At 32.0% G+C, this 12,611-nt stretch overlaps 1 protein-coding gene across 4 annotated transcripts in view; it reads left to right on the forward strand.

Annotated features, from left to right (window-relative positions):
• The window catches only part of LOC130441850 (rho guanine nucleotide exchange factor 12), a 229,572-nt gene that overhangs the window by 5,274 nt on the left and 211,687 nt on the right, over positions 1–12,611 (forward strand). For 2 of the 4 annotated variants that reach the window (XM_056775661.1, XM_056775664.1), the window contains exon 2: positions 5,950–6,161. In XM_056775661.1, the coding sequence (XP_056631639.1) occupies positions 5,950–6,161 (212 nt within the window). The remainder of the gene's footprint in view (positions 1–5,949; positions 6,162–12,611) is intronic. The other 2 variants (XM_056775662.1, XM_056775665.1) reach the window with 1 other exon arrangement.

Consider the following 12,611-nt stretch of genomic DNA (forward strand, 5'->3'; position numbering starts at 1 on the left):
CAAAAGATCCAACAACTCTATGTGCATCCCAAAATACTGAATCCATAACTTTCCCAGATGACTGTTGTGCCTTTGAACGCTTCGGACGTAGTTCCGGTTCCAGCTGCAGTCCACTCAGATGATGATCTTTTTGATTCCGAAGTGAAGTAATGGATCCATGTTTCATCCATTGTCACATATGGACGCAAAAAATCTTATTTATTACGTGGCCAAACACTGAGTCATTAACAGGTTGTTGTTTGAAAAAAGCTTTTGTATGGCCAATTTGTGGATTTATTTGATGTTTTCTGGAATAACCACCTCAATTGGACGACCAGAACGTTCACCATCATTGGTGTCTGTACAACCACGTTCAAATTCAGCAAACTAATAACAAATGGTTCTTTTTGAGGGAGCAGAGTCCGGTTAACACTTCTGAAGCCATTGCTGAGCTTGTTCAGTTCAGTATTTTTTTTTTCATCAAGAAGCAATGATAAATTAACAAAAGAAATTGTTTTGAAAATAACAAAAGTAGCTTCACTTGAATGGCTACCACTTTTCTTTGACTAATCGAAATGTCATGAAATTTCACACATAGTATTTTAAAAGTTAGGTCTGGAGATTTGGGGACCGCACAACCATCATGTTGTAAGAACATGTCACGATGTATGGCTGAATTTTAGTAAATTTATTGAAGCAACGACTAAATTGCAGCTAGAGCTTAGAGCTATGAAGGATAGTGGTATTTAAAAATGTAGTGTAATCAAGGTTAACTTTCCTAGATTGGTGGGATCTCAAAATATACGGCGGTTTTTCGTCCGGGTCAATACCGACAACTTTATAAGTAGATATGTATAAACATTTTAAGAGAAGATTATGGGAAAATTTTAAACCATATTTCTATTAAGTTATTATTAAAATAAACCAAAAAATAGATCGAAATGTTGTTGTAAGTAGTGGAAAGATTGAAGAAATAAATCTAATATAAAGCCAAAAAAGAAGTTTCAGATATGAGAAAATTTACACTGGCAATTAAAAAGAATACAGTAGCCGGTATAAAAACACTAAACTAATAACCAGACAACAGTATTGATATGAACATAAGTAAAATCCAAAAAAAAACCTTTTTTAAAAACAAGCTTCTATTATTTGTTAATAAAATGAACTAAAATATTCAAAATAAACCAACTCTAATAAGAAATATAACACTTTATAAGTTCATTGTAATCTTTAACGATAATTGAGCTGATAATTGAGCTTCTTCGTCTACGACAATATAATTCCATGTCGTACATGATTATATATTTTTAACACTAAAATGTGTTACATTTGGGATGTAATTAAGAACATTTAGCACCTTTTTCCTTTTGCTATCACAATTTAAGAAGTTGAGTTTAGTTGAGCACGTGTCTGTATTATGGCCATATGATTTCGGTGATGTGACCTATTGCTCCATTTACAAGTCCCTTTGCAACGTCCACGTTAGACCTCAACACATTTTTTTAGTTTTTTTTTGTTAATGTCCGACTGTATTATATTATTAATATCAATCTGATCATTGTTTTTTGTTCCATCAATTAATTGATCTTGGGCTGTTATTTTGTGTATTCTTATTCCTGAATTGTTCGAGCTACATTATGTTTATTGACCTGCTGATTCGTTGGGTAAATACATAGAGCTTTTTCAATTGAGAACTCTCCAGAGCTATTTGAAGATACTTTCTGCATAAGATCAAAAAAGTGTGTCTTACTACTCTTAAGCGTTCAATATATTCACACACTTGTCGCAACCTTATTATCTCATGTTCTCTATTAGCTCTATTAAAGAGAATAAGCGCCACAAATGTGTTGCCTGGAACCATTCTTACTGGTTGAATGAATACTTGGATCCTCGTATTGGAGGTAGTTGCATTAGATCGCCTAACAAGAGCACATCAGGACCACCGAACATGCCTTCCCGCATTCCCTGTAATGAAGAGCGTTAGTCTGTTGTCGTTTCCTTGAATATTTCGTATCACAAATCGAAAGACTTCTGCCTGATCAGTATTCATAGCTCTGCAAGACGTATTGAACGCATTAGCAGCCATACATTGTTCAGGTGCTTCCATTTCATCATTGGGTTCGTCGTTAGGTTATAGATTTTCTTCGAAATGCATGAACTTGGATAAAAGCATTTTTTAGCTGTCGGTATCGTTCTCTAAACAGTTGCATACGCTCGTTGGTTTGGCGGAGGCTTTTTTCTTTTACTAGGAATGCTTCCTGGGCGGAGTCGGGTTCTTTCAGTAGCTCACATTCATTACGATACGGAATTTATTGTAGCAAAAGACTAAAATAATAGTTCTGGGAGTCTGTTGCTGCAACAAAATATGGAACTCGTACCGTCCGTGGAATATTTCGAACTATAAGTTTCATTTAATGATTCTAGCAAACTCATATTAATTAAGTCGAATTCTGGGTGGTCATGTGGACGTTTTTCGCACGTGTCAAATATATTATGACAATATCCCGTTGCTTGTTTACTATCACCAAATTTCAATACTCGGTATCCGACTTCGGGTTTATGAGTGTTTGAGAAAATACATTTTCTTGAGCTCGCTTAGATTTAGAAGAGACAGTCTAAATGCGGACTCACGAGCAGAGATTTGTCGTTCTTGCATAATTCGCATACAAACCTTAAAAGAGTTTTCGGGATGTGTCATTTTCTTCACGTTGAATTTGTCGCACTGCTTGGGCTATTCTTGAATCTAATGCGGTTGGTTCAGAGATATACTTTGCAACATAATATGCTATTGCTTCATTTGAGCCACATGGTTCCAAATATATTCCCATTACAAACCCAAATTATGTAAGTTTATAATTATTATCCCATCTGACATTTACATCAGAAGTTTAATCAAGTTAATCCGAGTTTGGTCGGATTATTGTCTTGGAAAATCGAACCGGCAAGTGTTGGTATTATTCCATTGACATGTATGGGTATGCCGGTGAATTTGATTTTTTTTTCCAAATCATAAAGATCAGTATTATCTGGTGGCAATTAGCAGGATATAACTTGGTGAAGGAGACGAATGCCTTCTTCATTTTCAAAAGATGGGTCATTTTCGATATACATTACCATATGTGGGTTCCCGCGATTCTGATATTTAATGCGCCACCAGAAATCTTTCATTTGTCCGCCGGGTACTTCGTGATTCGTGATATAATTCAATTAATGTCTGAACATCAATTAAATTAAGGTTGGTAGAATCTTCTGGTCTCCTGTCAGCAATCAAAAGAGCCTCTCATGTCAATTCAATTCAAATCGTTGCAGCTGAAAGTTACGTACAATTTTATCAATATTACCAATCCGTTCAGTCAACCCGGAGTAATTTATGTTTAAAGGAAATTGTTTAAAATTTACAAATTTCTTAGGATATTTCGTAATACGAAAAAGATATCGACATGCGGTTTTCGCTATTCTGTTGGTAATTTGGTCTACTTTTATATTCCTTAATTAAAACTGCATGTTTCCATTCAACATTTTTCAAGAATAGCTAGATTTAAAAAAATAAATAAATATCGCCGTCTAGCGTATACGTTACTCATTAGGTTGTTTCGAAATTATAACTCTTACATTGGTAGAAATGAGCTCTCTTCAAAAAGACTAAGTGTGCATAGATAGGTTAAGTAGAACTGGACTTACAGGCGTTTTTTTATAATAAAGCTCCCGCTTCCCCCCATCTCCTATTTGAAGAGATAGACTAAAACTTGTAAAATCAAATATACGCTGAATTTCTTGAAGAATACGATAATCATAGTTTAAATACATCTTTATTAGGCAAAATTTGTAAATTATTCATTTTATAATTTTTTGTATCCAATTACGCCCTCTAGCGGTGGACCTACAACTCTGTAAATAATTTCCAGGTTTTTCTCGAAGTCACTTTTGTTATAAATTTTTTTCCCGAAGCTGTGCTATAAACGGTTCCCGAGATATTGCCGAGAGCCATTCTTATTGAGACATCCGGTACATTAAATCACGTATGCTTTGCCATTATTAGCTCTAGCACCTTTTGGGCCACATGAATGAGAATAAGTTAAATAAAAATTTTAATCTTAACAAAAAGTCCCAAAAGATTTTCCAGCAGTTATAAATATACCAGTTTGATATGTCAAGAATAATCTGCACAGATAATCAACAAAGAACTGTCACGCTAATATTCTAGAGCAAAGGTACGACCAAATATTTCCAATTCAGCTTTAACTAAATCGAAATGCATTATTTCTAAATAATCGTCTTCTTTGATTAGATACCTGCAGGATTTTCAGCATTCAATAATCGCAGTTTGACATACTCGTACAGTGAATCTCTTTCTATCATGTTTTAATTAAGAGTGTTTTTGCTCCACTGTTGAGATGGAGTGATAGATACTCTTATGATATTACTCATTGCTATAGCACATCATTGCACGCCTGCACAGCCCGATGTAAAAAATTCAACATTTCCTTGATGCCATGATGCTTCTAAAATATGAGAACCGTTATTACTTTGTACTGATTATTTTGGAACGCACTTTGAACAGTATTTTGCGCTGTAGAACAAGCGTTGTTGTCTATAAGGACATCATTTTAGAAGGGATTGTAAGTCACCAACCCTGTCAAAGCCTCGAACACATTATTGTGAGACACTGAAAACTCACGAGTAATATTTAAATTCTCCAGATGCTCTGTAACAATCACAATTCCACAGTTATCTACAGATCTAGGCAACATATGTGGCAGTTTTTCGATAACCTCGAAAAAATCTTGAGCAAAAAGATTGATCACGAAATCCATAGTGTTCAAATAAGCCATCAAACTTCACAATTATTAAAAACTGTATTATTCGAGAAAGAAAGCTCTTTTCAGTTTGCGACAATCGAAGTATAATGTGAGGTATATACCCAGGTTCTATGCTGTTCCAATATGCTTAAGAAGGAGGTACGGATCTGTTACTTTTACTAACATATCGTTACATCGGAAACACAGCATCAATTATCCTTTATTCTCGTAGAAGACAAGTAGGCGTTATTAAAGTACTCAACGCTGACACGTTGCAAACTCCTCTGGTTAGTCTTTTTCTGCCGTAGATTCTGTGCTGTTACAATACGTTCCTCTGCTGTTCGTGTTAACTGTTAACTGACTTGCTTGCCTGAGCATTCTGTTCCTTTCGAGTCTGGTCAAGTGTCCTTCATGTAATTCATTTTTTCTTCTCTCTTGTGTACGTATTCTATCGGTATCCTATTTTTGCGTTGTGCTAACAATTCATTTTCTCTATGCTTAGATACTGCTAAACTTATTATTTCCAATTAGCAAGAAGTTGCTAAGATGGTCGAAATGAATTACTTCTGCGTAAACGTGGTTGACTGATCAAGGTCACGATATGAAGGAGTAACAATCCCGTCAGTTGCTTAGGAGGGTAAGGAGATGGAGAAGTATCTCATATGGGAGAAAAATTGAAAAAATGTCCAACTATATACAATAAATAACAGTTCAAATACTTTCCATAATGTAGTAAATGTAGATGATTTGAAGTATGTAAAGTTAGTAAATTTAATATAATTTTAGACTCAAGAATTACTGAAAATTTTCATTACTTGCAATATAGTAAATATAACCTAAAACAATTATTAAATTTATCCTGATGCATTTAGAATATTTCGGGGGCACATTTTCATATACACAGATGGATCTTCTTACCTCTGCCCTCCATAGTTCACAGGAACAGCTTCAATTTTACCTACCGTTGTGGTAAATAATTTATGAAATATCAAGACTTTTCAAATAAAGCATATTTATGTTACTTACGGTATTCTAAAACCACAAAATTTATTACGTTTGATAGGTATATGCATGTAAATTTTTACGAATCAGTGAATATTTTCATAATTAGATTTATAAGAAAATGATGTTTGTTTCAATTATTTTATCTATTTATTGTTTTTTGTTTCAGTAGCCCCTCGCCGTGTATGAACGGTTCTATGAGGCGGCCGTCTCCGAGTCCAAGCACACCGGTTTCGGGGGCAGTGGGACGGCCTGCCTCTCTCATGGATCAATCCCAAAACCAACAGCATGTGGTGCGCGTCTTCGTTATCCGCGATGAACATGGTTACGGGATGAAGGTTTCTGGCGATAATCCTGTTTATGTACAGAGTGTTAAAGAGGGTGAGTTGCCAAGAAAATTTGATTTGATTAGAAGAAAAATACAGTGCTTTTCAGATAAAAGTATCCACCTTTAATAACTTTTGTAATACTGGTATTTAGAAAAAATCCAAAAACACGTCAATTTATGTTGGAAGGGGCAAGCATTATGGCTTATTTAAACTTACTGGAAAAGCCACCCCCTCACCCCTAGCAGCATCCCCTTTATTTTTTTAAATTACTTGTCATATTTTTTATGTAAAATTTGGATACTCCTCTTTGAGCTGATTTCAAAAATGTATAATACTTGTAGGTTAAAGTGGTTAGTTTATGAGATAAACAATTTTTCTTTTAAGAGCACAAATTTTACTTATTATTTACTTTCACCTTATTTCCCTGTACTAAAATGGGTTGTACAACAGTTCAAACTCTTTAATCTTTTTAACTGTGCTATTTATTCTACTTAAAAAATCCAAACAACAAAAAACTCTACTTTTTATTAAAGTTTGACATTGTCAACTAGAATTTGTAGTCACTATTGATAGTGTAATTTGATACATTATTTATTTTGTTTCTCTGAAATGGTTTACTCTTTGCAAGAAAGAATTGAAATTGTAGGTTTATACTACCAAAATAATAATTGTGCAAGAGCTGCTGCTAGAATTTTTAACGAATTACATGACGGAAGACATGCAACTCATAAGTATGTAATTCAACTGATGGAGAAATTTACCACAACAGGGTCTGTTTGCAATAAAGTGCATAAGCGAGAGGGACTCGTAAATAACGAAGCAATCCAAGTGGCAATTTTAGGGCAAGTCAGCTTAGAGGCTCAACAACCCCAATCGTTGTCAACAATAAGTAGAGCGATCGGTGTTTCATCTTCTACAGTTTTCCGAGTTCTACATAAATTCAAGTACCACCCATACAAAGTTAAGTTGGTGCACGAGTTGAATGAAGATGATTTTGATCGTCGTCTAGAGTTTTGCGAATCAATGACGCAAATTATCAATAACAATCCACAATTGTTAAACAATATTTGCTTTTCTTATGAATGCTCATGGTCATTAAATGGCTTAGTAAGTAGGCATAGTTGTAGATATTGGGCTGAAAGTGATCCACATATTATGCGTGAATTCCATACACAACATCCCCAAAAGTTAAACGTTTGGTGTGGTATCCTAGGTGACCACATTGTCGGACCTTTCTTCATCAACGGAAATTTAAATGGTGAATCATATCTTGAGTTACTCAGGGAAGGGGTTGACCCACGTATTACAACAATAATAGAAAATGATGATAACCTTTCCGAAGATTTACTGGTATTTCAACAAGACGGAGCTCCCCCACACTATGCTATGCCTGTCCGACAATTTTTAAACGAAACATTCCCCGCTCGTTGGATAGGTAGAAGGGGGCAGATGATGGAGTGGCCACCTAGGTCACCGGATTTAACACCCCTAGACTTCTTTTTATGGGGGTATTTAAAAACAAAAGTTTATGCTACCCAACCAGAATCTCTGGATGATTTACGAGAGAGGATAGAAAATGAATGTCGACAATTAAATCCAGCCGTATTAAGCAATGTCAGAGAGGCATTTCAAAATAGATTATACCATTGTATGGAAGTGAATGGTACTCATTTTGAACACTTATTGTAACTTCATAATAAATAGCACAGTTAAAAAGATTAAAGAGTTTGAACTGTTGTACAACCCATTTTAGTACAGGCAAATAAGGTGAAAGTAAATAATAAGTAAAATTTGTGCTCTTAAAAGAAAAATTGTTTATCTCATATACTAACCACTTTAACCTACAAGTATTATACATTTTTGAAATCAGCTCAAAGAGGAGTATCCAAATTTTACATAAAAAATATGAAAAGTAATTTAAAAAAATAAAGGGGATGCTGCTAGGGGTGAGGGGGTGGCTTTTCCAGTAAGTTTAAATAAGCCATAATGCTTGCCCCTTCCAACATAAATTGACGTATTTTTGGATTTTTTCTAAATACCAGTATTACAAAAGTTATTAAAGGTGGATACTTTTATCTGAAAAGCACTGTATATTAAAAGTTTCAAACTATGAGGTATATATTCCATTAGGAGAAATCCTCCTTAGAACAAGTGAAAACATTCTAGATGTAAGTCATCATTTTTTAAAATTATGTCTGTCGGGACAAAATCAATTACTCTGGACAAAATTTGACAAAATCAATTAAATGCAAATACTGTTTACAAAACTATTATATTCGTGTGTCGCTGTCAACAAAAATGTAAACAACTATAAAACATTTTCAACATATTCAACATTTGCCATAATAAACGACTTAGTAAGTGACAAAGCTAATAATTAAGTGGAATATTTAATTAGAATATTTTTAGAAAATAATAGAGGAGACTTCTAATGACCCTACAATAGGATTCATAATTTTACTAGCAGAAATTGGCGATTTGAAAAAAATGTTTTCCACTGTTGTATAATTAATAATAACCGTTAATCACGGCAGTGATAATTACGGCTGTCAAATTATATATTTAACTTTCGAAAATTTATTTTTAAAAATTTGATTAACACAGAAACACAAATTACAGTATTACAAATGAATGAATATTCTAGATTTTTCTTCATGTAACTCCCCCATCCTTGAGATTGAAAAATAACGGAGGTATTTTTCAGATCCTGTTTTCTTCAGCTCCTCTTCTTTCGTTAAATTCATATTCTTCATTTCTTCACTTTTCGGATTTCTTCGAATTTTTCTTTTAAATTTTTGGAATTAACTAAAATTTTGAAATAATTACACAAGTTATTGCTATTGATGAAATAGTCCAATTGACATATGGCTTTGTGGATTTTGTATTTCATGAATCGGTTTTATGATTATTGCAATTTTATCTATTTCATAAAGTTTTTCAAAATATATTTTACATAAATTCGGAGTTTATATATAATTTTGGTACGATTATTGATTTTCCTATTTTAATCTGTGTATTAGTTGAGAAAATCTCGTTTTCTATTTGAATTCTACAATTTTTTGAAATTCTAATAATTGATGGATATTTTATTACTAAATAATGGTCCGAAGCACATTTGGATAATACTTTAGTTTCTAAATTTGAAATTACTAAAACTTCACTGTGTGTCACTTGTTCTATTATAGTTTCTTGAATATTCACATCACTAACGAAACAGTTTCTAGGAAAGCGGCCATTTAAGAGTTCTATAGAATTTAAGTATATTATAATATATATTTAAATTTTTCTTTGCAGTAATGTTTTTCTTCCAAAACGGGACATTCTTCTTTAATTAAAATTACTTCTTCCGGATTCTTGGCCTAGTAAGGTTGAGGAGGAATAAATATTTTTTGGTTTTGGATAACGGGATATAAGTGCAAAAATTCAGACGCTTGGGATTTTAATATTGGAACATGGGTGGCAAAGATTTTTTTGGATTTGGAAAAGGCTACTTGTGAGCCCAGAAAGAGATAATATGTTAGAATATTATTACATTTTGGAATTTGTTTTTCTTTATAAATAGTATTTAAATATTTCAAAATTTCTAAAATTTCTTGACTAGAGATTACTGAACTATTGATTGTATTTAATTTAAAAAAGGTTATTGCATTTTCAATATTATCAATATATGTAATTAAATTTTGACAATCCAGATTAATTTGTGAAATTGTACTATAAAATAATAATAATAATAATAAAATCTAATGATATTATTTATTAATATTTTATTATAAGTTATTATTTTATTTTCTAATGATATGTGAAATTTTTCTAAATTATTCTGAAGTTTTTGTTGTTTGTTCCATAAAATTGTTATTGGTTTATTATAATGATCAATTAATTTTTTATGTAATGATATTTGTAGATTTACTTGATGAATTATTTGTTTTTGATTTTGCTGTAGAACATTTATTGCGTTATCATCTTTCTTCATCATCTGAATCGAGAGTTCCAAAAAGCCATTTATCTATTTTTCATATAGCATTTATTAAACCTCTTTTTGATCTAATATGTAGATAAATATTTTCTAATTTTCTATCTAATTTCTATTTGTTAAATAATATCTTTTAAATCTATACAATATATAAAAGCATGTTTAGTGTATATAAGGTTAAATGATCTTAAATTAATTGGTAACAAATAATTATTTATCTGCGTAATTTCTATATCTTCAGTTTCAATCTTCCGATAAATCATGAGAAGTATTATCAACGTTGCCAGCTTCATATTTCATTTCTAATTATATTTTTATAAGTTACTTTATTTGTTTCTAATTGTATATCAGAGTCTTCTGTAATTTCACTTTTTTTCAATTTAGGTAATTTTGTATCTCTAAATTTGGTTCTGATATATGCTATTTCTTGATTTGTATATGAGGGTGGATCAGTTCTGTTTTCATTTCTTATATTAATTATTATTTCTTTTACTTTAGAGTATTTCTTTGTTCTTTATTATTTTTTATATAATGGCATATTACCAAATGGTCGTTTAAATCGAAAGGATCTAGATTATTTATATGACCTTCAATTATTTCAAAGGGTGTAAATTGGTTAACAGAATGAGTAGAATTATCATATGCAAGACTTTAATGTTTCATTAATTGATCTTGTGTCAAATCTTTATTTGTTTATTTTGAACATCTAAAATGTTCAATTAAACTATAATGATATCTTTCGACAGGTGAATTAAAATTACTGTTTTTTGTTGTTATATAATGTAATTCAATTTTATGCAATTTACAAAAGTCTTGCAAGTCATTGCTCTTGAACTCTTGAAGTCACAATCAGCTGTTATCTTATAAGGTAAGCCGTGATGATTAATGTAATTTGGTAGGTTGTCTACAACTGAAAATCCGTTTACACTTGAAATAGGATATGCATTTTCATGTTATTGCTAAATATAAATGATTTGCTATCTTAAAAACATTGATATGTTAAATTAAATTCAATTACTGTAGGGTTTTTCTCATTTATTCATTTAGCTTTCACAATTATTAACAAAATGTTCTACTTCTTCTGAACCAATATTGTTTCTTTTATATTGAGCCAATTAAAAGTTTCATATTTATTACACTGACTATAATTTAATTTTTTATATTATTTGCTTCTTTTTTCTTTAGTTAAATAAACAAATTATATTATTAAGTTTCTTATATATTCTAACTAATATATATATTTTTTAATAATCTAGTTTCTAAAAGTATCTTAACTATTCTATGTGTTCTACTTCTTCTAATTCTCATTAATTCTAAATCTGATCTATTCCTATAAAATAATAAAAAACAAAGAATGGTCAATAAAAAATGCATTTTATAATTTCTTGAATTGCGTACCACTTCAAAGAATTATAATATCTATGTTTTCTATAGTCTCTTTCAGAAAGGTGTAGAGCAATAAAATGGGTAATTCCGTCCAGTTCGGTTCAATTTCAGTGTCGGCCATAGGTGTAGGTCTTGAAATATTGTGTAAGGATTACTTAGGTAGTAGATTATACATTTACGTTTTGTATCTAACAGGTACCGTTTAACCTTCTATTAGTGCCTCTGCCTAATTGCACCCTATTTCAGATTCGGCCTAACCAGGCACCTTAAGGGCAATGGTACCTTACCCAAAATTTTTAGACCTTTATAAGTATATTTGTTTAGTTTAACGCATCAGTATTTGCTGTTAAACCGTAATTAGTGATTAGTAATAAAATGGCGACATTTACACCAACGAAAAGATGTTTCCATAATTCTCCACTGTGAGTGAATAAAAACCTATTATTTTAAATGTATTGCGTAAAATACTATTACCTGAAATTTACTGTACAAGAAACTGTCGTTCCCGAATGACTGGAGTTAAAAAGTCCACCGTTTTTAAATTATTGCGGGGAAGAAAGATAGCAGGCCAAGTGGAACCTCCCAAGAAAAGTCCAGGAAGACCAGTAAAAGTCCTTGATGAAGACACCAAAAGTGTAGTTAGAAGAAAAGTTCACTCTTTTTATTTTAAAACAGAAATACCTTCCCTAGATAAGATTTTAATAGAGCTCGGCCAGGATGACAGTATTCCGTTGATAATTGAAAAACTTTTATGGGCCACTTTGATGAATATGGATTTTTCCTGGGAAAAGCATAACCGTGAAGCACTTTTACTGGAAAGCGACAAAATTGTTTGCTGGCAACGAAAATACTTAAGAAGTATAAAGCAGTACAGAACAGAGCAGAAGAAAATCTTTTATCTTGATGAGACGTGGATTTAAAAAGGTTATACAGTACCAAAAATGTGACAAAACAAAAATATAACTGATAGAGTGATAGAGATTTCGCTCTTATCGAATGTGCCAAGAAAAGAGTGAAAGCACTTGTTTCAGGTGATTGGAAGCACGTAATAGTTGGTGCGAAACAAAACAAATCTTTCTTTGTCTCTGAAATGGATCAAAGAGATTTTAAAGACATTGAAGCGCTTTCCGCAAGAAAACCTAG

This window comes from Diorhabda sublineata, chromosome 3 (genome assembly GCF_026230105.1).
Source record: "Diorhabda sublineata isolate icDioSubl1.1 chromosome 3, icDioSubl1.1, whole genome shotgun sequence".
NCBI lineage: Eukaryota > Metazoa > Arthropoda > Insecta > Coleoptera > Chrysomelidae > Diorhabda > Diorhabda sublineata.